The following is a 25,082-nucleotide window of genomic DNA, read 5'->3' as shown; positions in this document are numbered from 1 at the left end:
TTGAGAAAGGAAGTACTTTTGTTTGCATGTTGAATATACTTTAGAAAACCTTAAGGCTCCCCCAAAGACTCTGACAATTCCCCCAGGAGAGAAAGTGCTGCTCCCACCATGAGACAAAAATGGGGTTGGAGGTGACAGGTCGCTGGCTGCCTTGCCAGCCTGTAAATAGGTAGCAGCTCTCATATCAATGCGGCTAGGCTTAGAGGAGGTTCAGCTAAGTGTGGGCTGCCAGAGCAGTAACAGACTCCTCTGCACCATCGTGGTGTCAGGATGCTTCTTGGTGCTCTTCAGAGAAGTGGGGCAGGGTCAGTCCTGGCCCTACCCTCAGGGAGCTAGCAGTTTAACTGGAAAAACAAAGGTTTGCAGATGACAGAGGGCAAGGGCCCAGCCAGGAAGGACTTAAACTGGCTTTTGACTCTTTGTAGGTTGGGGGTGGAGTGGGATACAGCCTTAACCTTTCCATTCTGGAAAAGTAGATTGAATGTATTAGCACTTGAAAAGCTTTCAAGATAAAGGGGCCACACAGACGTGCCTCCCTAATACCTTCTGCCTCTGATGCATGGTTGGGGGTCCTGGCAGAGGTAGAACCCATGGCTCTGATTACCAGCTGCTGGCCAAAGCCCACTGCCCCTTTGGTTGCCCTGGGGATGGTGGAAGCAGAGTCACAGCCAGATGGAGGGGAAGGGGGAGGTTGGGCTCCACACTAGCTTTTCCAAAGTCCCCCTGTGCCTATAGGGAAATGGGTGATAGAGCTCATCCGTGCACATCTGCCTGCCCCCAGCCCACCTTCTGATTCCCTTTCAGAGTGCCATTCGCAGGCATGGTCAGCCTACCCAGTGGCTCGTTTACCATCAGTAGCACCCTGGCCAACTGCAAAGAGAATCCAGCTGTTGACTACCCCTCCTTCCCCCACTGCACTCCTTCCCTTCCCGTATGGGGGCTTTCTGTCTTCTGGCTGCCTGCAGCCATCCGTAGCCACCCTGTCCCCCTCAACCCGCCAAAAGCCAGACCCAGCAGCGTGGTTCTGGGACCTTTTACCAACAGGTGCGAGGGCTCAGTCGGCTTACCCTCACACAGGGTCTGCCTTTCTGGATGGAGCTGGTCTCCCTGGGAGGATGGGAGGAGAGACACATTGAAAGTGGTGCAGCCTGGTTAGTAGCTTGCTGACACTCACTCCTACCCCCGGGGTACCAAAGACTTCACTTCTGGCAGCTTTCAGCTTCACCCCGACGTTTTCACCTCTTGCCTTGGCTGGTGTTTTGGCTTGTGTTCCTTTTTTGTTTGCTCACATTAAGTCCCGTTTGTTGAGACGACAAAAAGGATGCCCCCACTCTATGCCTTCCCGGAGCCTTTCCCTTGAAATTGTTTTCAGGAGCAGAAATGGAGTCATCCTGGCAGAGTCACCTCAGTGTGGTCATGCCTCCCCGGTCCCCCTCCCCATGCCCCAGCAATAGTCTAAAAATACTTTCTTTCCACTGAAGAAAGTGAGCTGACTGAGGTGGGGATGGGAGTGGGGACAGGAGAAGCTGGAGGTGTGTGTTGTTTGAAGACATCAGAGCCTGGTAGCTGGGCTCTGGCCAGATTCTGTGTGGACAGCAGCTCCCTGGGGACCCTGTCACTGGGAATTGGAAGTCTGGTCTTGGGGCATAAGCAGGAGCTGGCAGAAGCTCCCTTCTATCCAAAGGCATCCCAGAGCCCATAGTTTAAATCAGCCATGGTTTATTGGTCTGAAATTTGATGATTCAAAGCTTTGTCAAAACTTGAAGGGATACAGAAATGAATAGGATATGGTTTATGTTTGTGTCTGGTTTTAGTCTGGGGTTTTGTATACAGTCCAAAGGAATGAAGGAGATCTGAATTGATCTCTTTCCTTTTTTCTCCTCATTAGACCTTCCTCTGGGTCTTCCAAGCCCCTAATCGTGTAGCCACAGGCAGGAAAAGAAGGCTTCCAGTGAGCTGGCCACTTGGCCATTAACCAGCTAGCTCCTGTGACAGACCCTCAGAGTGTGCCCACACCACTACATCACTCTGCTTTCTGAAAAGGCAGCTTTAGGGGAGGGTAGCCTGCCCCACCCTCTCTGCTGCTCCCAGGCTTCAGGTTAAGGACTCCAAGAGTGGCCAAACCTCCTGAGGCTTACCACATCTCCCCTAGGGAGTATCCTCAACTGGGTCAGCCTTCCAGCACCCCTCCTTTGTCACTGTCGCTTCAGTCTGTTGACAGCCCAAGTGGCCATCTTTCCTCTGTTCTCTGAAATAGGAAAATAAGGATGCTTAGTAACTGTGAGAACTGAATTCAGTTTAACCTGACAAATGTTGACTGACTGCCTTCTCTGGACAAGGGTGAGAGAGACTCGGTGTCTGCCTTCAACAGGTATCTGGGCCAGGTGCAGTTGGCTCATGTCTGTAACCCCAGTACTTTGGGAGGCCAAGGCGGGTGAATCTCTTGAGTCCAGGAGTTCAAGACCAGCCTAGGCCACGTGATGAAACCCCATTTCTACAAAAACTACAAAAATTAGCCAGGCATGGTGGCACGTGCTTGTAGTCCCAGCTACTCTGGAGGCTAAAGTGGGAAGATTGCTTGAGCCTGGAGGCAGAGGTTGCAGTGAGCCAAGATGGCACCACCATTATACTCCAGCCAAGATAGTGCCACCTATACTCCAGCCAAGACAGGGTCTTGCTCTGTCCCATGCCCAATTATTGAGGCATGTCCCAAGAAGATGCTAGGGACACACAGCATCTCTGGATGTCTCCCAGCTCTACGTTTTCACATATGAATAGGAGACACCCAGAGATGAAAGATACCCAGAGCTGCGTTTCTTCAGAGACGCCCCGCACCCTGTTTTTTCCTCCGTTGGCATCAGAATCCTATTCAGTAATCTGCTCTGTTAGCAGCCATCTCATCCAGTCTGCACGGAGGTCCCAGATAGGGGTTGGAATTGTGGCAGGTGGGAAGCGGGTACATTAGCCAAGACTACTTGATTGCAAACAACAGATGCCAACTCCAGCTTGCCTAGGCAAAGAGAAGAGTTTGTCATGACAGGGCAGGATCTCCCAGAAGTCCAGGTCACCCAGCCCTGGGAAGGGACAAAAAAGATCAGGAAGGCCTTCCAAATCCTCTCTTGTACATCTGCACCTCTGAGCACTCTAGCTGCTCCTTCTGGAGAACATAGGCAGTCTCTGCTTCCAGTCCTGTGCTGGCACATGGCCCTGGAGTTACAGAGGACAATTCTGCCTACCTAGTGAGAACAACCCAGCTCCTAGTGCTGCTGAGTTCCTGGAAGGGGGAGCATCTGATTGGCCCAAGTTCGGTATGCATTTCCCTCCCACTCCAGCCTGTCTCTGTGAACATGGAAGCAGAGTGCCTTAGAAAGTGGACCCCAAGAAGTATCCTCCAACTGGAGAGAAGAGCCATAGTTCTTTCGTCTTTATTCCTGTTATCTCAAATTTGGCTTGGGTAGAGAGCTAGATGAATTGAAAGGAGTCCCTGGAGCTGTCGGTATTCCATGTAGAGGCATGAAGTGGTGCCAGGAAAAACTGCCATGTGTTTTTTCCCCAGCCTCCCACAGTGGGCTGTGAAACTGGTTTTTAGACCCGAAAGTCCACACCCTAAACTAAAATGCTAGGGCATTTTGAGGTTGGAGTCACAGGACTTAGCTGGATTTTGAACCAGGTGACGGCAGCCAGGGCAGCTGGTGGGGGCAGGGCCAGAGGCACTCCCTGTGGGCAACCTACTTTCCAGCTGGACCTTCCAGGCAGAACAGTGCTCTGTGAGGCACCTTCTTTGGCCCTCCTCACAATCCAGAAGGAGTGTTGACCAAGAGGGGCTGTCCTGATCCAGTAGCTTTAAATCCCTGAGCATGCAAATTCAATAAGTGCATCAGGGAAAGCCAGGCTGACAGTACTGTTCCTGGTAAGTGAGATGCATCAGTCATAATTAAGGAGGTTTTTTGGAAACTGACCTTTTAACTTCAAGTGGGTCTGTTGGTTAGAGATAGAGTTTCTGTAGCTGCCTCAGGATTGGTTGTACCACATTGCTGGAGTGAGGGAGGCAGTTAAATGTTGTGACAATGACAGACTTGGCAATGGAGTCATGGGCCCAAGAGGCTCTGCCTCCTCCTCTGGGTACGTATGGTGAATGGGACAACATGGGAAGGGCCATTTCTGGGGAACCCTTTGGATATTCTTTTTTTGATAGTCTGAGACTTCCAAAGAACATAATTTTTTTTGAGATGGAGTCTCGCTCTGTCGCCCAGGCTGGAGTGCAGTGGCGCCATCTCGGCTCACTGCAAGTTCCGCCTCCCGGGTTCACGCCATTCTCCTGCCTCAGCCTCCTGAGTAGCTGGGACTACAGGCGCCCGCCACCACGCCCAGCTAATTTTTTTGTATTTTTAGTAGAGATGGAGTTTCACTGTGTTAGCCAGGATGGTCTTGATCTCCTGACCTCGTGATTCATCCCCCTTGGCCACTCGAAGTGCTGGGATTACAGGCATGAGCCCCTGTGCCCGGCCCAGAATTTTTTTTAATTTTTAAGTTTCACGACTCAACAGAAATGATAATCTACTTGAATTTTTGCTGTTTCCTCTCTGTGATATGTTTTCACTGAAGGGAATCTAGTGATCATGTTTTCATTGGATTTTTCGATTTGGGCACATGTGTGCTGATATTTTTGGCAGCGGACATCATGGAAGAAACTTGGGTCTGGGAAAAGGACCCCTGGGGGTGAACTCCCCAGTCTGGCCTGGGTCTGGCTCCCAATGGGCTCTTCTTCCCTTGAACCACAGTCATCTCACCTACCAGCAGCAGCGCTATACAGAGCTAGGCTAGACAAGCTCGGCATTAGTTGTCTCTGATCTGAGGAAACCTGTAGTTAGCCTTTATTTCATGTCGCACATCAATTTCTCCTTTCCTTTCTGCTCAATTTGTTCCCAGCTCCACCAGTAGAAGCTCTCAGGGCAGAGGTGCTCCTGCACAGAGGGCAGGCACCCTACTGAGCTGAAAAGGCTGCACCTTCCCCTCCCTGCAGCTAAACAGCCCCAGCAACTGATTTCCTTGCCATTATGGAAATGCCTGCTTTTTAGGATGCACCACAGTGCATAGGTGTTATTTCTCTGTCTCTTCTCCAAGGAAATACATGCTAAATTAAGTTTTGTGTTTTTTGTTCACGCTCAGCAGCACCACTGAAAGCCAGGGTTTCACCAGCTGTGTCGTGGCAGCAGTTGCGGAAAGAAGGAACAGAATAGGTTTAGCCAGTGCATTTTGCATGTGCATGTAGGAGAGCATTGGTCTCAGGGAGAGGACCTAGGCCACTTTGGATTTTCAGGTACCACAGCAACTCTTGACAGATGCTTCCTAACAGGGCTTCTGTTCTCCCAGGCATGGGCTGACGCCTTTCGAAGCAGTCCTGATCTCACTGGCGTTGTGCACATATATGAGGAGCTGAAGAGGAAAGGGGTTGAATTTCCCATGGCAGACTTGGACGCTCTGTCTCCCATACACACACCACAGCGGGTAAGTTTCCAGCTGGCACTTTCTAGAAAGACCTACTGCAGAACGGGTGAGCCAAGCTGCTGCAGCCACCCTTCTGCTGCTGCCTTTGAATTATTCAGCTTGTCATCATGCTTTCTTAAAGCTTGGGGGCATTCCTTTTTAATAACAAGGGGCATGCAGGAGTGAGACAGCTGGTTGACTGGTGATTAAGTGGCAGCAGTGTCTGTGGAAGAATATAATAGAGGGATCAGTTCAGGGTTTTCATGGAAATGGCTACTCGGGCGGAGCCATCCTGTGAGGGTCATTAGCACTTGCTTTTCAGAGGCCCCTAGAATCTGGTGTGGGAATCCTGTTGTCCCTCAGAGCACCATAGCACCTCAGAGCATACAGCGGTCTTGATGTCACTATTGGGGCAAAAAGTAGCTTTCTGTTTTTTCAAGTATACCAAGTCAAATGGATCTAAAATGTATTTTGAGCTGTGAGCATTCAGCATCGATCCAGAACTGATTCTGGATTCAATCCTTGATTCCATCAGCCTTAGGATCAAAGCTCTGGGAAGGTCCCTTTAGGGGCATCCCACCAAAGCTTTTGCAGTGCCAACAGTAACTCGAGCACCATGGAGGGGGCAGCTTGGCACTTCAGGGTTAAAAACATGTAGGTCATGCCACTCATGGTTTCGCAAGGAAGCTAGTCCCTCTACTGGCTGGGAATCAGCTCCACTCCTAGCCTGGGGGAGAGCCAGGAAAGCACCAGGGTCTGGGAGAGGCACCTCATCCCAGTACACGTCACCTTGCCTGCCCCCATTGCCCATCTCTGAGAAGGACAGCACACCTGTGCACGTCTCTCATAGGAACACGACTTAATGTGCAAGAGGTCATCTGAGATGCCCAAAGGGTAAGCATGAGGGATTGCCTTTTCTTTTTTTTTTTTTTTTTTTTGAGTTGGAGTCTCGCTGTCTCACCTAGGCTGGTGTGCAGTGGTGCAATCTTGGCTCACTGCACACTCCGCCTCCCAGGTTCACGCCATTCTCCTGCCTCAGCCTCCCGAGTAGCTGGGACTACAGGCGCCCGCCACCACGCCTGGCTAATTTTTTGTATTTTTAGTAGAGACGGGGTTTCATTGTGTTAGCCAGGATGGTCTTGATCTCCTGACCTCGTGATCCGCCCACCTTGGCTTCCCAAAGTGCTGGGATTACAGGCGTGAGCCACTGCGCCCGGCCAAAGGGATTGCCTTTTCTAGAGCTTGTTCTCATTATGATCCCTCCAGACCGTGCGCTATGCTTTGTGAAATCAACATAACCTGTTTCACTCTTCTAATAATGACAGAGAGCAGTGTTGTTGTTCCTATAATTACAAAAAACATTTGGTAAATTGCATAATTACTATTTATAGTAGTCTACTTTTAAAGGCCAAAAAAGTAATTTTTATGGTACGAAGTAAAGATTTGTGATTAGCAAAACTTAATAACCGCCCTCCCTCCACTTGGATCCCGAGGTGGTCTTAATAATAGGAACCATGACCAGAGGGCTCACAGAGCACTCTCAGTGCTGCCTTTTGGAGTTGCTTTCATTGTCTGCCACACACTCCTTGAGAGGTAAGTAGAGGGAGGAGCCATTGGCAGCCCCACTTCCCAGATGGAGAGCCTGGGCTCAGTGGGGTTCTGTGAGCCTCACCTGGGCAGCAGTGGAGCAGGGCCTTGAGCCTTCCATGGGCAGCTTTGGGGAAACGCCACATGGGGTGGGGTAGGTACGAGGCCCAGCTATGCAGGCAGCCCAGGTAAACAGAGGACTTTGTTGTTGCCATGCCAGAGTGTCCCTGAAGTGGATCCAGCCGCCACCATGCCCAGGTCCCAATCCCAGCAGAGGACAAGTGCTGGTTCCTATTCCTCGCCGCCTCCTGCTCCCTACTCCGCACCGCAGGCCCCGGCTCTGAGTGTGACTGGCCCCATCACAGCCAATTCAGAACAGGTACTTGCATACTTCGGGGCCGTAGGCAAGCCAGCTGACTATCCTTATTCATCTTTCTGGGAGACACTTACAAAGGCCTCCCAAGCCAGGCATTATGCTGGGTGTCGGGGACACAGAGATGGAAGAGCTCAATCCCCAGGGGAGACAAATGCTGAGGCAGTCATGGTGGAGTGTGGTCAGACTGTGCTGGGGAGCAGAACCAAGGACTCAGAGTTGTGAGCCCAGGGTTGAGTGGTACCTGGGAGGCAATGGGGACCTGACACACAGAGGGTCCTGACACAGGAGTGGGGCTTTGTCATGTGAGACCGCATGCTCAGCAATGACATTGCAAGGCAGAGGTACAGAGGCGCAGGGCTCTCTCGGAGCAGCAGGTGGCTTGACTGGAGAGCAGGCACATATGTAGGGCCCAGATCTGGGAGGAAACCATGGCAGAACGTGAGGCCAAAAGCATAGAAGTGCAGCTGAGTTGTGACAGGCTTGTCTGTCATGCAGAGGCTTAGATCTATCCTATAAAAAAAGTCAGCCATCAGAAGCCTGTGACCTGATCAGTGAGGCCCTCCTGAAGCACAAGAAGCCTGCTTTTATCCCAAACACTCCCCACCTTCCCGGGTTACTTCCTGATAAACTAATGCAGTTTTAACCCCACGCTGGATTTTTTAGATGAATTGGGGAGTGCTCTTTAGAAGAATCCATAGAATTTCAATTACAGTTTGAGAATTGGTCAGACGTGGGAAAAAAAAAAAACTCTCCAATGTTTATATTTACCAAATTCTTATTTACTATTTGCGACAGTGTCATGACTGTGGAACGTCACTGAAGCAGAGGGGTCAAGCAGTGTGTGTGTAGGGAGGGCAGTGTTATGTCGTGTTCCTCACACTTCCCTGCTAGCTCTGAGCAGGGAGTAAGACAGGAGGAGGAGTGAACTTGAAGCCCCCAGGGCCTGGGTGTGAGCCCCCTGCTGTGTGCTCACTGTAGGCTTCAGTCAGGACATTTAACCCCGGTCTCCCATCAGTAGAACAGGTGATCTGTTACCCCACCAGGCAGGTATGGGCTTGACAGACAGATGGAAAAGGTCCTCATGGTGGCTGCTACCCAAGTGCTGTGGGGAAGGTCTCTGGCTCTTGGCCCTGCTTCTATGGGCAGAACTGTGCCCTTCCTGCTCTGAGGGAAGGCAGAAAATGTTTGAAGTTGGACAGTTACCGAGCCCCTTCACTGACTCACAGTGTGGGAGGTGCTCGGGAAGGCCCTCCTAGTAGCCATAAGATGCTGAGTCTGGAGGATCTGGGCATAGGTAGCACAGGAGCCCTGAGGCCTGTTGCTCCTGGAGAAGCTGAATGCAAGCAGAGATAGGCAGGTCAGCGCCCAGCCTGGCCAAGAGGACCCAGGGCTTCAGAGTCCACCGGGTGGCTACCCATAGCCTTCCTGGGCCTTCCTAGCCAGAAACCTCTTCTCTCTACCAAGACTTTGAAGAAAACCCCTGGATCATCCACCAGACAGAGCCAGAGGCTGACAAGAGCCTCTCGGGACCCAGACCATCTCCCTGGTAGACCACTGATTGAGGTCTCCCGTCCCTGTCTCTGTGCTGAGGGTATAAAGCACAACTCAGCTGAGTTCCTGCCCTAAGAAGCTAAGGGTCTGCTGAGCGAGCCCACCCACACAGGACAGGCTGCTGCAGCTGCAATAGTGAAAGATGGCACAGCGAGTGGGAACCTGAGGAGGTGGGAGTGGTTGCTTCTACCTCAGAATGGGGTGGGGAGAGTCAGAAAAGGCTTCACTGAGGAGAGGAGTTATCACTTAAGCTGGGTCACAGTGCAGGAAGAATGACATTACAGTTCCTCTCTCTGGACCTTTGAGCAGGAACAAGGGCCGTACGTGTGTAGTAGAGAGCATAGCTGCATGCCAGGCGCCACATGGGAACCTCACAGCAGCCTGGTAAGGTGTGGTGTTAGTGCCACCTTTCTGTAGGTGGGGAAACGAAGGCTCAAGAGTGGCTCAGTTCCGGCTCTGGATGCTGCTGCTGAGTCTTCCAGGGCTCCCTTCAGTGTCCTGTGCAGTTCTTTACCTCTGTCCAGCGTTGTTTGGTCTCTTGTCACTGAGTGATGGGACCAATAAGCACTTCTATGCAGATTCTTCTGTGATACTTCACCGTGGGCGAGGAAGGTCCCTGTGGTTTCCACAGATGCTTCGAGGGGGTTGAGGGAGTGAAGGGGCAGATCTGAGGCGAGGGAGTGAAGGGGCAGATCTGAGGCACAGGACTGAGGGTAAGGGGAGAAAGTGTTGACATCTCTGTTGCTGGAGAGGAGCCTCGGGCCTTGGCCCAGTCCGGGCTTTGGGATCGCTGATGGGCAGCTTGGATATTTTTCAAGGGGCTATGTTACCATGTAGGGAGCTGGGTGGGGAAGGTGTCTCCCCTGTGGTCTTCCCCTGTTCTTCTCTCATTCTTGCCACAGCAGAAAAGTGCTGTTGACACTGCCCAGCCTCTCAGAGGATCCTAGTGTTTAGATATAAAACTCCTAGGAACACAGTCTATAACTCAGAGCTTCGTAGAATAGGATCTCAGCTCTGAAGGGATCTCAGAGCTCCTGCCCTCCTGCACTTGGATTTTAAAGAGCAGGAACGGAAGCCCTGAGAGCTTCAGCTTCTACTCAAGTTCCCATGGTGGGAGAGCCGAGACAGAGAGCCAGCTTGGTGCATTCCTGACACTGAGCCCTTCACTACGTGGTACTGCTTTCGTGTCACATTCAGAGAGGCACAACAGACTGTTGGTAGCAGGGCCCATTCAGCTGTCTCAGAGCTGACAGGCAGGCCAGAGGGAGATGAGAAGGTGGCCTCTGCCATGTGCACTCAGAAAGGCGACCCAGATCTCCCAGTGAGAGGGATTGTCACTAGCCTAGGAGCAAGCTGATTCTGATATTGCAAGTGCAGGCTGACTGACCTTTCCTTCCTGCTTTCCTTCCTCGTGGCCCCCACCAGATTGCCAGGCTGCGGAGTGAACTGGACGTCGTCCGAGGAAACACAAAAGTCATGTCTGAGATGTTAACAGAAATGGTCCCTGGACAGGAGGATTCATCTGATCTGGAGTTGCTGCAGGTGAGTCATCTTGCAGAAGCACTTGGCCTGTGGTGGCAGCTCTACCACCGTACACTGTTGGAGGATCCCACCCAGGGACACAGCGGCGAGGCGAGACGGGTCCAGTGGCCCTGTTGTTGATAGTCCATGTGAGCACACACGCAGCCTCACGTTGCCTACGGACAGGCAGAGGCCGGTACCACTGTCTGTCTTTTTTATATTCCTTAATAATGTTTTTTCCCGATTATAAAATGCCAGTTGCAGAAGACATGCTGCCAGAAAGAAAGAGAAAGCACAGAGAAGAAAATAATAACTTTCTTTGACCCAAGCATCCATAAATAACCACTGTAGGTGCTTTGATGTATTTTCTTTCTGACTTTTTTGTAGGTTTCTTTTCTTTTTTTTTTTTTTTTTCTCCCCTCCCCTGTAGGTTTATTTTCAATGTAGTTGAGCTTGTACTCTATTTGTGTTTTGGCCCCTCAGCATCATGTTTTGCAGGAGGGCCTGTTCAACCTTGACTGTGCACAGGAGCCCTTCTAGTGTCACCTCACCCCCAAGGTATCCTGAGACTGAGATCAAGTGTGATGCTCTCGTTCTTTTCCTTAACACTGAGGATTCCCAGGCATATTGTGGTTGGCCATTGCACACTGGCCTCCCCACCTCTGGACAGCCCATGGATCTGGGGGCATGGCAGAAAGGGGTCCAGGAGTGGGTGGCCTGCAGCCTACCCCTGAGACCAGGGTCAAGGCCCCTACCTCAGGCCTGTTTCCCAGGGCAGCCAAGTCCAGAGCCAGTACCCAGATCTCCACCACAGCCAGCCTCAGATGACCCTGGCATTTGCAGAAAATGTCAGTGGTACTGCCCTTAGAAGCAGTGACCTTCTGGAGGGTGGAAAAAGGATGCTGTGAACTGCAAGGGCCCATACACTTTTCAACAGGAGGCAAGATGCTTGAGGGAACAGGTCAGGAACCAGACTGACTTGGCAATCTGGCATGAGTGTCTTATGATACACCCGCTGCTGCCGTTGATACTGCTGTTTGTGTCCAGCCCTCCATTGTCAGTCTTGGTCCCCAAGTGCTACACCTTCTACCCTGCTGCTGGCACATGCGTGCCGCCTGTGAAGGCCCTGTCCTGGTCCCAGGTTGCTGCTTATTGTGCCCCCTTCCTACTCCAAAGCCATCAGCTCTTATGGGGCTGAGGGTGGGTGGAGACCTGTTCCAGGCCTAACACAAAGCACAGTCCTAGGGGCACAGAGGTGCATGAACTGTGGTCCCTGCTCCGGAGGAGCCTGCATCTTTTTGCAGGAAACAGACTGGGAAACAACTTGTCTCCATGTAACTACACCAGCCTGCTCTTGAAGCTAAGACAAGTACCCTTGGCCCAGTCCCACTGAGAAGTCCTGAGTGGCCTCTCCCTGGTTCCCAGACCTCACTCCTGACACACCTGCATCAGACCAGGCTTGCCTCAGCTCAGCAGATGCAGCTGAATATGTGCCACACTCCAGGGGACCTGGCTTCCCTTGAATGCATTGTCATTGGCCTCCATTCCCAGCCTGCAGGAAGGTTCGGCCAGGCGTTACCCAGATGCACAGGATTCTGAGGTCAGTCCAGAAACTGAGAAGGCCTCTTGAGGCAGCTTTGTGCTGTGTCAGCGTCGGAATTCCTGCTGACAGGGGGGTTTGCTCTGGATAGAGCTGTGCTCCTGGCAGCAGGGGGTGTGTTGAACAAAGCCAAGATGCTTCCAGACAGCCAGAGCAGACCCAGACAGCAGGAATACTTTGTGTGTTGGGGGGAGAGGGGGGTTTTGGCTTTTTTTTTTTTTTTTTGGTTTTTGGTTTTTCTTTTTTTTTTTTTTAAACAAGCCCATCAGCCAAGACAAACAGAACCTAATCTCCTGGCGTCAGCTCACAGTTTTCAAAAATAGGTTGCTTCCCATGACGTTTTCCTTCCCTCTGTTTTGTTCCAACTCCAAGCCTCCCAGCCCTCACTGCTATCTTATAAATCAAACAGAAAAAGAATGACTCTGGGTGCCAGTGGGAGGCTGTCCTTCCAGCACAGGAGATTCAGGAGCTGGGCAGCACTGTGGGCAGCCGTGAACAGACACAGCCCTCCAGGCTGGTTGGCTGCACGTCTCCGCCATCCCTGACATCTTCCCTCCCCTTCTTCCCCTGGCAGTCAGAAGCCAGCAGGCAGGGCCTCCCAGGGGTCAGAGCCACACTGAACCGCCAGCCTTCCATGTGGAGACATACCACTGTCTGCTTGGAAAGTGCTGGAATCAGAATGTGTCCCCAGGACCCTCCATCAAGCTGGAGGGCAGCCAGAGTGCTCGGGGCAGAGAAGTGCAGAGCTGAGAGTGCTGGCTAGGCCATGGAAGCAAACAACCCAGATGTTCCCACCAACAGGAGCTGCTCCCAGTTCAAGTATAAATTGCTGGGGTAGGAGGTGGGGGGAATAGGAAGAGAGGTAATTGGTGGTGTCAGCCCCAGGATGATCATAACTGTGGGCAGGTTATGTCCCGGTTGCCTCCTGCACATCACAAAGCACTTTTGGGTGTAGCTTCCTGCAGTAAAGCAAGAGCAGCAGGGAAACTTGGCAGTGTGAGCTATTTGCCTGCGGACTCATGGGTATGTGGCTGGTATTTGAGGAGAGGCTGAGGCCACTCTAGCACCCTGTGCTGTCAGCATAGCTGGAGCCCCTGAGGAGAAGGAAGGCAGGGTGCCCAGGGTGAACACAGCAACTCCTCCTCTTGAGCTATGTGTCAAATCGTCTACTCTCTGAGTTGGGAGAGACCTGCCAGGAAGTTGGTTCAGCTCTACACCTGTGTTCAGATTTCTTCCACAGCATCTTGTCTACTGGGTCTTTCTGCACATCCCCAATGACAGGCTATTCACAGCAGCCCACTTGCTTTCAAATGGACATCTTGGTTAGACTTTGGGCAGCAGCACAGCAGGCATACAAATTACACAGGCCTATGAATTAATGCCTTCCCATCCATCCCCTCCCACTGATGAGCTGGGTGATGCCAGGTAAGTCACCAGCCATCTCCAGGCCCTCTTCTCCTCTCTAGACTGGAGTGATCACTCACACCTTGGCAGTGCCTGGCGCAGGGCTGGGCTTAGGCAAGGCCTCACAAATCCTAGCTTTCATGACTGTTGTTAGAAAGCCTTTCACACATTGATCTAAAATGTGTCTCCCTGTAACCTTGATCCTGATCTGTCTTCTTAGACACTAGAACAAGACTAATTCCTCTTTCACATGGGTATATCCTTAAATATTTGAAGATTGTCATAAGCCGCACCCACTGCCCAGTCTCCACATGGAACAAATGTGGCAGTTGGCAGCCCACCGTGGGGATGGATAGGCAGTTCTTCACAAGAGGCAGACATTATAAAATGGAGAGTTTCCATCAGCTGAAAACCCTGCTGCGTCACTTCTCGTCTGGTGGTTAAGCCTATCTTTGTCATCCTGTGCAAGGACCTTTAGGTCTGGGCCCAAAATTCAAGACACTGCATCTGTCCCTGCTAAAGTGCATGCCCTTACCTGCAGAAAGCCTGAGTTCAGTTTTCTGGGATATTTAAAGATTGCGATTCTGTCATCCAGTGCCCTCTGTCTCTCCCAATTTAGCATTTTGAGCTTTGTCTTCAATGAATAACTCTTAATTAATACAATGATGCCAAAAATATATGTTCTTCTGTGGCCATTCATCAGCATCAGATAATAACAGAGGCCTCCTCCTCGTTTCTCCAAGTAGCAGATGGCGTATCTCCTCTTGCTCTTGCATCTCATTTCAATAAAGACAGAATGGCCAAGGCCATTTTCTCTAGAGAAATCTAGTTTATTCTACATGTTTAGCTTCATTATTCCCCTTTCTCATCAACAAAGACTTTCTTCTCCCTCCCATCTTTGCAGCAACAGAAAACAGATCTTCAGGACCTTGTTCCCTGTTCCTTCAAACTTGTGGAGGGCTCAGAGAAAATCCATAAAGATGATTAAAAGACTGTTGCGTGAGGTAGGGATGAGAATGTCCCTTGAAGAAAAGATAAAGGCATCGGGATTAATTAGATAGAAAAGAGAGGATATTTACCAAGGTGTTCTAATAGATGGAGGGCTTTTGTACAAGTGACCAGCTGTTCTTCCCTCTGTTGAGGACCAGAAATAGGAGAAGGCCAAAGCTGAAGTCGTCAATGTTTAGGAAGTTCCTGTCCTGGCAGTTGCATAGTGGAAAGGGTGACCTGAGCAAGCAGTAGGCTCTCGGTCGTCTTAGGCCCAAAGAGAATCACTCTGTTTGAGTGATTTGGAGGTGGAGGAAGCAGAGGAAAGTCTCCCAAGTGAGCCTGCTGAGGGTCTGGCTGTGATGACACCACGGAGGACATGCAGGTGGCCAGCTGGCAACTGTGGTAGCAAAAGTCTTAACATCCGGCCCTCCTCTCACCTTCTGTCCTTTTTTTCCTTCCTTTTTTTTTTTGAGAAGGAGTCTCGCTTTGTCACCGACACTGGAGTACAGTGCCATGATCTTGGCTTACTGTAACCTCCGCCTCCTGGGTTCAAGTGATTCTCCCGCTTCAGCCTCCCAAGTAGCTGGGATTACAGGCACCTGCCATCATGCCCGGCTAATTTTTGTATTTTTAGTAGAGACACGGTTTCACCATGTTGGCCAGGCTGGTCTTGAACTCCTGACCTCAGGTGATCCACCAGCCTCAGCCTCCCAGAGCGCTGAGATTACAGGTGTGAGCCACCTCACACGGCCTTTTCTTCCTTTTTGAAACAGATGTAAAAGACTGAAGTCAAGAGATGGTAAAGCTTTCTCTGTGCAGAGACCCCTGGAAATCCCTGATGTGGAAGCCCCAAGTCATAGTCTCTGGGCCTGTCTTTAGCATAGCTCTTTGGAAAGCCATTGGGATGCTTCTCTAGGATTGGAGCATAGAGGCCCTGCCTGTGGGGTTGGGAGCTGTCTAACCCACCACCCCAGTGGGAAGGCTGTGGGGAAGAGGCAGCAAACACAAGGCCAGAGCAGATGTTCCTGGTGCTGACTATTGATGAAATCACTGCATTCTGTGCCCTTGGGGCTCATTCTTCCTCCAAGCCGAGGTCACAACGTTAGAGCCTCAGAAATCATCTAATACTTTCCAAACTTTTTAAAAAAGTAATGGAGGCCAGGCACAGTGACTCACACCTGTAATCCCAGCACTTTGGGAGGCTGAGGCAGGTGGATCACTTGAGGTCAGGAGTTCGAGACCAGCCTGGCCAACATGATGAAACTCCATCTCTACTAAAAATACAAAAATTAGCCGGGCATGGTGGCAGATGCCTGTAATCCCAGCTACTTGGGAGGCTGAGGCAGGAGAATTGCTTGAACCCAGGAGGCGGAGGCTGCAGTGAACTGAAATCATACCACTGCACTCCAGCCTAGGTGACAGAGCAAAACTCCATCTCAACAAATCAAATCAAATAAATAAATAAATAAATAAATAAATAAATAAATAAATAATGGCCAGGCATGGTGGCTCACACCTGTAATCCCAGCACTTTGGGAGGCTGAGGCGGGTGGATCACAAGGTCAGGAGATCGAGGCCATCCTGGCTAACACGGTGAAACCCCGTCTCTATTAAAATACAAAAAATTAGCTGGGCTTGGTAGCCGGCGCCTGTAGTCCCAGCTACTCGGGAGGCTGAGGCAGGAGAATGGCATGAACCCGGGAGGCGGAGCTTGCAGTGAGCCGAGATCGCGCCATTGCACTCCAACCTGGGCAACAGAGCAAGACTCCGTCTCAAAAAATAAATAAATAAATAAAGTAATGGAACCTTTTCCTCCACAAATAAAAGTTTACAGTGAATGGCAACGTTTGAAATCGAGAAAAGCAGAGCAGCCCCAGCTGCCCTGGCCCCGTGCCATGGAGTCTGCTGCAGCACGTCAGTGGCCCTCTGCAGAAGAACTTCCTCATGAATGCAGCCCCCTTGTTTTACACAGGGAGAAGCAGGCCTGCAGAGGACTGGAGACTTGGAGAGTGTATCCAGTCACGGGCTACTTGCTGCCTACAACTTGGTCCCCAGCACCCAGCTGGGGCTAGGGCTCTGTGGGAGAGACTGACATCAACCCCTGCTCCCTTCCATCAGGCCGCCGGTGCTTGGAGTATTTGTAGCCATGTTTCTGAGACACTTCCTACTGTCTACTGAGGAATCTGGTTTGATTCTCCTCTAAATCCAGTGAACCACCCACGAGGCCTACTCTTTGTTTTGGGGCTTCTGCTGTGTGGAGTGCAGATGGGGGCTGGTCACCCCTTGCTGGAGGTTTTTCTAGGGGGGGCTCTGATGACAGACTGGAGTGTGTTGAATGCTGTGGGAGTCTTGAAGAGGGTGGGATGGTGGGGGATCCCCAGAAAACACTATATGTGAACGGGAAGGTGAATAAATGGGAAGTATGTGTTAAAACTGGCACTGTAAAATGTTAATGGTACAATCTAGGTGACAGGCATATGGTGTCTGTCCACTGTAAAATTCTTCCTGTTTTGCTGTATGTTTGAAAATTTTTGTGACAAAATCCTGAGGTGGGGAAACATCCTGAGGCCTTGAAGGATGAGTATGAGTTTGTTTGATGGAAAAGGAAATAAGGGACATTGTAGGTAGATGGCCAACTTCTCAGGAGCCCTTGAGCAATGTGGCAAGTGCCTGAGGCCACCTATATCCTGGAAAGTCTGAGGTGTGTTTGAAGATGGCCTATGGGCCTTAGGTGCTGATGCCCCAGTCTTCTGGAGGGTAACTTGGATCTATTTCCCACAACATGCTCCCACACTCCCCTGGCTTGCAGGTCCTGTGCCTTGTGATTGGCCTGCAGCTTGAAGGAGAAGTGATTGACTTTTTCTTTCTCCCTCCCTAACCAAGGACAGCCAGGGCTTGCTGCTAGGCCACAAGCCCCAGAAGCCATACTTTCTTGTAATGGGCCTGTTTGCAGGAGGGGGTGAGTCCTGAGCCTAGGACTTGAGATCCTTTTGCTCATCAGAGATTTTCTGCAAACACCTGGAGTGCTAGAGCAAGGAGGAGCTCAGCAGTGCCTGGCCCAGTCCTCATGTGTGTTGGCACGTCCGCATCCCTGGGGAGGAGACCCACACGGTGGCCTGGAATAGTCCATGGCAGAGCAGAGAGGCAGAAGTTTGTTTGACCTCTTTTCTCTGTCCTACTGCCCAGCCTCTCTTTTCCATCCTGCACAGTATTGCCAGGTCTTCCTCTGGTACTTCTTCCAAAGTGCGGGGTAAATATGCTGCCCAAGTGTTGGCCACGTATCCTTTTTTTCTTTTAGGAAGCAGGGGAGGATGGTCTGTCAAAGTTAACCTAAATCTATGCTCCCCTGTCAGCCCTGAACAGATGCTCACTGCGTTTTAACAATCTATTAGAAATATTGATTATTTTAATTGTTCACTTCTGTCCTGGCTGTTGGAATCCTTCACATGATTTAATGTGATTGCTTCTTTCGTAAGTTTGAACATTTTTATTTTGTTTTTGTTTGTTTTAATGTTAAGGGCCTGGCTTGGTTTATCAGCATCACTCCTGAGCATGCTTCATTCTGTAATGAGTGTTTCCCCTGCGTTGTTGGTTTTCCTGTGTACAGTAATTGTGACTGGGTTTTGACCTGTGAGTGTCCATTGGCGCCTGTGGCCATTATTGCCTGGCAATCCAGACCACATCTGGCAGGCCTCGAGGCCCAGGCGGCTTCTTGAGAGCGCCTCTCCTGCCTGGCCTGGGGACATGAGCCATTCACAACAGAAGAAAGTGGACATTTTGTGGAGTTTTCTCTTTACTAGATAGCAGTGTCCCCTGCAATTAAGATCCAGTATTCACCTTTTCTTATTAATTCTAGCACTTATCTGTATGTTTATAAGTGCTTACTGCTGGTTCAGTGGGGCCTGGGATGAGTCCTAGAGAGAGAAAATTAGATCCTGGATGAACAAAAATTCCCGATTCTCTGAGTGAAGAGTGCTGAGAAGACTGAGTGTATGTGGATAACTGAACTGGTGGTTTGTGGGGACAACAGTTCAGAATACTTTATTTTTTATTTTTATTTTTTGGAGACAGGGTCTCACTCTGTTCCCCAGGCTGGAGTGCAGTGGTGCAATCTCGGCTCACTGTAGCCTCTGCCTCCTGGGTTCAAGCAATTCTCCCACCTCAGCCTCCTGAATAGCTGGGATTACAGGTGCACGCCACTGTGCCCAGCTAATTTTTGTACTTTTTCGTAGAGATGGGGTTTTACCATGTTGGCCAGGCTAGTCTCAAACTCCTGACCTCAAGTGATCCGCCTCCCTCGGCCTCCCAAAGTGCTGAGATTACAGGCATGAGCCACCGCACCAGCCTCTGAATACTTTAGAGTCATTAATTCTCTCAGAAGTACTTGGGGAGTGCCTCCCATGTGTCAGTCATGGGTACCAGGGAAATGCCTTCTCTGCCCTCAAGGAGCTTCAGTCTAGAGGGGAAGGCACATAAGACGCCCAGCCCCTGTGTGAGTGCTGTGTTGCAGGATACCAGGGACATGCAGGGGGGACGCCTTTCATTTCCCGCTTGGCTTGATTGACCACCTGCGTGATGTGTTCAGCAGATGATTACTGGGCTTTTTCACTGTGTAACTCAGTGCAGGGCTTGAGGGCATCCTTGAGTGGATAAATGGCAACACCCTCTTAAGAGTTTATGATGTGATAGGAAGGAAGACCCTCTAGCCAAGCTAGCCAGATTATGAGACAATGTGAGGAACTAAAGAGAGATTACCATGTCTCCTGTGAATAAATCAGTTACTTCTACCAGAAACGGTTTCAAAATGAAGTTGTTTTGAAGCTGAACTGTGAGAACGAGGGACTTATCTTTCATGTCTTATCCTCTTAACTCACTGGCACCCTCCAGTGCCCAGGTAGGTGGGGACAGCATCTCCCTCTGCTTTAACCCTGTATGGCACACTGGGACTTGGCGCTTTGGTCACAGGCAGTTCCTGTAGTCAGGGATGCTTGGGGGCCAGCCTGGCAGGGTTGCCAGCTCCCTCCTCTGTAGCATACTCAGTCTGGCATTGAGATGGCAAGGGGCCTGGCAGGAATTGAGGGAGCTCTATAAGCAAATTTGAACAAGGGCATCAGTAAGTCTGCTGTTCTGGAACAGGGAAGGTTCATGGAAGCCAGGCCATAAAGTGCTAAGGCTCTGTCATCAGGGGGATGTTGCTTCTAAGGGTAGAGAGGGCTCCAGTGGCAACTGGGGTGTGCAAATGTCCTCTTTTGGACAGCCAGGGAGCTGCCTGGGCTTCTGAGGCCTCGGCAAAGTGGCAGACATGCCACCAAAATATACCTAATGCAGTCATAAAATACACTCCTGCTATTGCTGGGAGTGTAAGTAAACTGATGTCATCTTTCTGGAGTGCCTTTTACTATTACTAATTGATGTTATAAATGACCATACCCTTTCACCTAGAAATTTCCCTCCTAAGGAACTCCTATGGAAGTGCTTGCCCAAGTGCCTATGCATGTTTGTGTACAGGTGTTCATTGCTGCATTATTTGGGTTGGCCACAGAAAGAGAGACCACAACCTAAATGTCCAACAATAGAAGAATGGCGAGATACATTGTGAAACACACAAAGGAATGAGGCAGTCTGTACCAAGTGTTGGGGAACGGTGTCTGGAATATTTTGTTGAGAAAAAGCAATCTGCAAAGAATCACATTTTAATATTTTTTAATGATTTGTACAAGCATGTACTTTTATACATACAACAGTATGTCCGTCTGGACATTTGTCTGCTGAAAAAGTACTTGCTTCCTCTGGGGAAGGATGGGCAGACAGTGAAGAGGGAACTTCTACTTTGAATTCGGCACATGTCTGGTTTTATGAACAAGCATGTACTCCTTTTGTGACTTTTAAGAATCAGTACAAATTTTTTCAAAGGAAATAGAATGTGACAAAAAGCACACCCAGCAGGCTACCCAGAGGTGCATGTGTTCCCTAGGAGCTGAACAGGACCTGCCGGGCCATGCAGCAGCGCATCGTGGAGCTCATCTCCCGCGTGTCCAACGAGGAGGTCACCGAGGAGCTGCTGCATGTGAACGACGACCTCAACAATGTCTTCCTTCGATATGAGAGGTGGGAGCCGGATTTCTTTCTTTTTTTTTCCCTCCTTGAAAAGATTGTTGCCATAACAGAGGGATTTCTTTCATAAACAAAGGAAAGAGAGGGAGAGGGAGAGAGATTAGAGTTGGAAAATACTCATCAGAGATGCTAATTTGTTCCTGGCTGACAGGGAAAATGCTTCTTGTCCTCCTGGGAACCGAGCAGCAGAAGCAGCAGGAAGTTGACGTGCAGAATTAGGCTCTGCCCTTTGTAAGCCTCAGGCTGCTCTGCCTTTCCCCACTGCCCCGCCACCCCCAGCCCCAGGGAGGCGTAGCACTTGGGGGGCTCTGGGTCCCAGAGCTTCTGCACCTGCTCCTTTGATGATCCTTTGAATTTGAAAAGGATTAAAGGGAAAAAAAAAATCTCTACTAAGAAAAAGGATTTCCTCTTTCCCATCTTAAAAAGAAAGAAAGAAAGAAAGAAATGAAAAAAGCTTTTCCCTTTGCAAATGTCAGTGTTATCTAGAGCATTCAGGGGAAGCAGGCGGGTGTAAGTGCCGGAATGCTGCTGCTTAGGGAAGCGTGCACACATTCATTTCAGTTCTTTCTGCAGCCAAATCATTTTTGGGTTTGAGATAACAAACCTGCACATTCTTTCTTATTTCCAAAGCCTTCCTTCAGGACAAAGTCCAAAATGTCTTATTTAGACCTAGTTTTAAATAGGAGGAATAATGGCAAGTACAGTTCCCATCTCATCACCTGATGGGAGCACACTGGGCTTTCATGAAGGACTCAGCATAAAGACCAGAAAGGACCATGATCAGGCCAGCCGTTTTCCCTTAAAGATGAGACTTGAGAGGACAGGACAGTGGCTTGAGTCCCCCGCAGACCTGAGGTCCTGGTCCCCTCTGCCAACCAGCTGACTCACACCCTACTGCTGGATTCATCAGGAGGACAAGGATCTGGCGTCAGTTAGGGTCAGAGGGACAGATGCTTGCATTTGCATTACCCTTTGGGGGCCTAAAGAGTGGTTTTGTTGTGGCCGTCATAGCCTTGGGCCTTGTCTCATCTTTTGACTATGGAAGTACACACCAGTGGCTCTGTGCCCACCTGACAGGCGAAGAAACCTCTGCAGTAAGTGTGGGGGGTCCCTGGGACCCCCAGTGCATCAGTTGAAGAACAGGAGCAGATCTGAGGGGACTTGACTCCCAGCCGGAGGCCCCTTTGTCTTGCCATATGGTTCCAGTTTCTCCATGGTAAATGGGCTTGCATTTAACCTGTTAAATCTATTTAAGCCCTGCTAGAAAGCATAACAGGAGCTAACTAATGTGGGTATTTTCACCCAACAGTCCCCCAGTCCCAGCATTAGAAAGAATTCAGAGGCAAAGCCGGGGCTGGTGGCTGGAAGTGCTATCCTGGTTAGAGTGTCTTTGATGATAGTCATTGTTCATTGAAGATGAGTATGGGAAAGTTACCCCAGGATTAAAATTGTTTCAGATGTATTAATATTACTGTTCTCCTTGTAGACCACTGTTGAAAAAACACACAAGTCTTTTTTAAAACCACAGTGGACACTCACTGCCTACCCAGATCATTCCTCCTGGGGATCCCTTGTCACCAGATGCTGACCCCAGCAAGTTGGGAGACAGATGTGGAGCAGCATAACTCACTAAAGCTGGGTGTCTAAGGTTCCAGCTGGAAAGTCTCAGCTACCGCTGCCCGTGACATTTGGAGTTTTTAAATACGATGCAAAACGTAATCTGTTCTGCCCCACCCCAACACACACCTCATAACTACTATTCCAGTCCCCACCTGATAGAAGGATGACCTGGCCTTCGACAGTTGCTCAAAGCCAAGTCCCCCTGCACTGCCCGATTGGGTGCGGAAGACACTCACTCCACCCTTCTAGCAGTCCTTCGATGACTGGCCCAGGCATCTCTGTAGCAGCTTCTGGCGAGCATTTCCCCAGGCGGTAGTCAGGGCCATGCATCTACCTTCCTCCTACTGGTGCCCACCCTATGCGTGCCCCACCCCCTTTCCCCAGAGATTGAGTTGGGAGCATGTTAGGAACACTAGCTGGGCGCTTCTCAACACAGCCCTATGAAGTAGGGAGTCTGCAGCTACTGCCTGGCGTTGTAAACATTGGAGAGCTCTAAGGTAAGGTGGTTAAGCCACCCTCCCTCTAGGGACAAGAGGAGCTCTCTGGGCCCAGGTGTGTGAGGAGAGGCTAGGGACACTCACAATGACCTCCATGATGGGCCAGCCACCACCCCTTTCTGATGCCCATTCAGGGTGCTGGGTGAGAGGCTGATCCTCTCAGTGGGAGCCACGCACACAGAGGAAGCCGTGGCAGAGTTGATATATGGTTTCACTCCCTAGCCCCCAACTGGGACTGGCTGGTCTTGGTCCCAGGGGTCCTTCATAGGACTAGTAGCACCCCACAGGGCCATATCACAGGCATCCTCTCTCCTTACTTCTGCTTTCCCTTCCCCCCGTTAGGTTCGAACGATACAGGTCTGGCCGATCGGTTCAAAATGCCAGTAATGGGGTAAGTATTCCTTCAGAATCCTCTCATCTCCTGAGGCCAGACCTACCCCTCCACGTTTTGGAGGCTGGAGAGACCTCCAGTTTTTCTAACTGGGGTTGAAATATTTGGGAAATTGAAGAGCAAGCTTTGGTTGATGGGATACTAGGGCAGAGCTAGCAGGCACCCCTGATGGGAGGGTGACAAGGAAGCCCTAAGTCTGTAGCTCCCAGGACAGTCACTGTTGACTCAGCAACCCCCCCCCTTCTACTGGGGAGGGGGAGGAGGCAGTGGGCAGGGCTCACTGACATCAAGGGCCACCATGGACCCGGAAGGCAGATGGAGAAAGTGACCTTGCTTCTGTACTAGAGCAGTGCTGATGCTTTTCTTCTCAGAACCCTGCACAGTTGCCTTGCTAGCTTCTACCTCAGAGCCTGACTCCAGGGTCCTGGGGCTCATGGCCTATCTCACATTCTGACAGGTACTGAATGAAGTGACTGAAGACAACTTAATAGACCTGGGGCCAGGGTCTCCAGCCGTGGTGAGCCCGATGGTGGGGAACACAGCGCCCCCATCTTCCCTCTCCTCCCAGCTTGCAGGCTTGGGTGAGTGTCTCATAGGGACAAAAGGGCCTACCTGCTTCCTACCACTGGCCTCCCTTGCAGGCCACCTCTCTTTCTTTCTTGGAAGACCCAAAGAGAGTCTTTTGGGAAATACATGTGAAAGTGTATTCCTGAGTCCTAGCCAGCTGAGCCACCTTACCTTAAATTCATACCTTTTTTCCCCCTAAATTTGAAGTTTAAAATCTATGTTGGAAAGCGGGGATGGGGGAAATTCCAAGGAATTAAAGAAAGGTCACGACTGGGTGTGGTGGCTCATACCTGTAATCCCAGCACTATGGGAGGCTGAGGTGGGTGGATCACCTGAGGTCAGGAGTTTGAGACCAGCCTGACCAACATGGCGAAACCAGTCTCTAGTAAAAATACAAAAATTAGCTGGGCATGGTGAGTGCCTGCAATCCCAACTACTTGGAAGGCTGAGGCAGGAGAATTGCTTGAGCCTGGGAGGTGGAGGTTGCAGTGAACTGAGATCGCGTCATTGTACTCCAGCCTGGGCGACAGAGCAAGACACTGTCTCAAAAAAAAAAAAAAAAAAGAAAAGAAAAGAAAGGTCACCTGCCATGTTTTATATGGAACATTCTCTATGATTGAAGTAATTTCCTTTTCAGTATTAACTAGGTCAAGGCCAGGCTTATAATCCCAGTATTTTGGGAGGCTGAGGTTGGTGGGTCACTTGAGGCCAGGAGTTCCAGACCAGCTTGGCCAAAATGGTGAAACCCTGTCTCTACTGAAAATACAAAAAAATTAGCCAGACTTGGTGGCGGGTACCTATAGTCCCAGCTACTCGGGAGGCTGAGGCAGGAGAATTGCTTGAACCTGGGAGGCAGAGGTTGCAGTGAGCTGAGATCGTGCCATTGTACTCCAGCCTGGGGGACGACTCCATCTCAAAAACAAAACAAAACAAAACAAAAAACAATCAGTATTAACTAGGTCAAGGAGGGCAGATAGGTTTCAGCTCACTGGCTTCTTGGAACACAGGTTTGAGGAGGATGCTGAAGCCACATCAGGGCTTAGAAAAGTCTGAGATTAATTGTCGATATGTACAGAGGACTTGGACACAGGAGGTAGCAGCACTGAAATATTTGCTCTCCTTGAACTGTACCATCAGCCTAAAGCAGTCCATTGTCTGGAACTTAAAAGAAACTCACCACTTTCTACTTTCCACAGTTCATTTAGTTTGTACATTCAAAGTGTGTATATGACTCTAGCACATTGGTTATACTGAATGATACCAATTTATAACAAATGAAATTATAACATTGAAAGAATAAGCACGACCCTCAAAATTCTTCCCTCTGTCTTGCTTTTTTGCTTCCTTTTTAAAAAATATTTCTCTGTCTACCTTCCT

The 25,082-nt window shown here is 50.2% G+C and overlaps 1 protein-coding gene across 10 annotated transcripts in view; it reads left to right on the top strand.

Moving 5' to 3' along the window:
• Window positions 1–25,082, top strand: part of TOM1L2 (target of myb1 like 2 membrane trafficking protein) — a 130,645-nt gene that overhangs the window by 83,940 nt on the left and 21,623 nt on the right. For all 10 annotated transcript variants that reach the window (XR_002726271.2, XR_002726272.2, XM_023191725.2 and 7 more), the window contains 6 exons: window positions 5,374–5,508; window positions 7,295–7,453; window positions 10,427–10,543; window positions 20,491–20,624; window positions 23,090–23,138; window positions 23,596–23,719. Coding sequence is in view for 8 of the 10 variants with exons in the window: in XM_023191725.2 (XP_023047493.1) it covers window positions 5,374–5,508; window positions 7,295–7,453; window positions 10,427–10,543; window positions 20,491–20,624; window positions 23,090–23,138; window positions 23,596–23,719 (718 nt within the window). In the remaining 2 variants the exon portion in view is untranslated. The remainder of the gene's footprint in view (window positions 1–5,373; window positions 5,509–7,294; window positions 7,454–10,426; window positions 10,544–20,490; window positions 20,625–23,089; window positions 23,139–23,595; window positions 23,720–25,082) is intronic.

Source organism: Piliocolobus tephrosceles, chromosome 16 (genome assembly GCF_002776525.5).
Source record: "Piliocolobus tephrosceles isolate RC106 chromosome 16, ASM277652v3, whole genome shotgun sequence".
In the NCBI taxonomy this organism is placed as follows: Eukaryota; Metazoa; Chordata; class Mammalia; order Primates; family Cercopithecidae; genus Piliocolobus; species Piliocolobus tephrosceles.
This window is presented reverse-complemented; position numbering and strand designations above follow the sequence as displayed.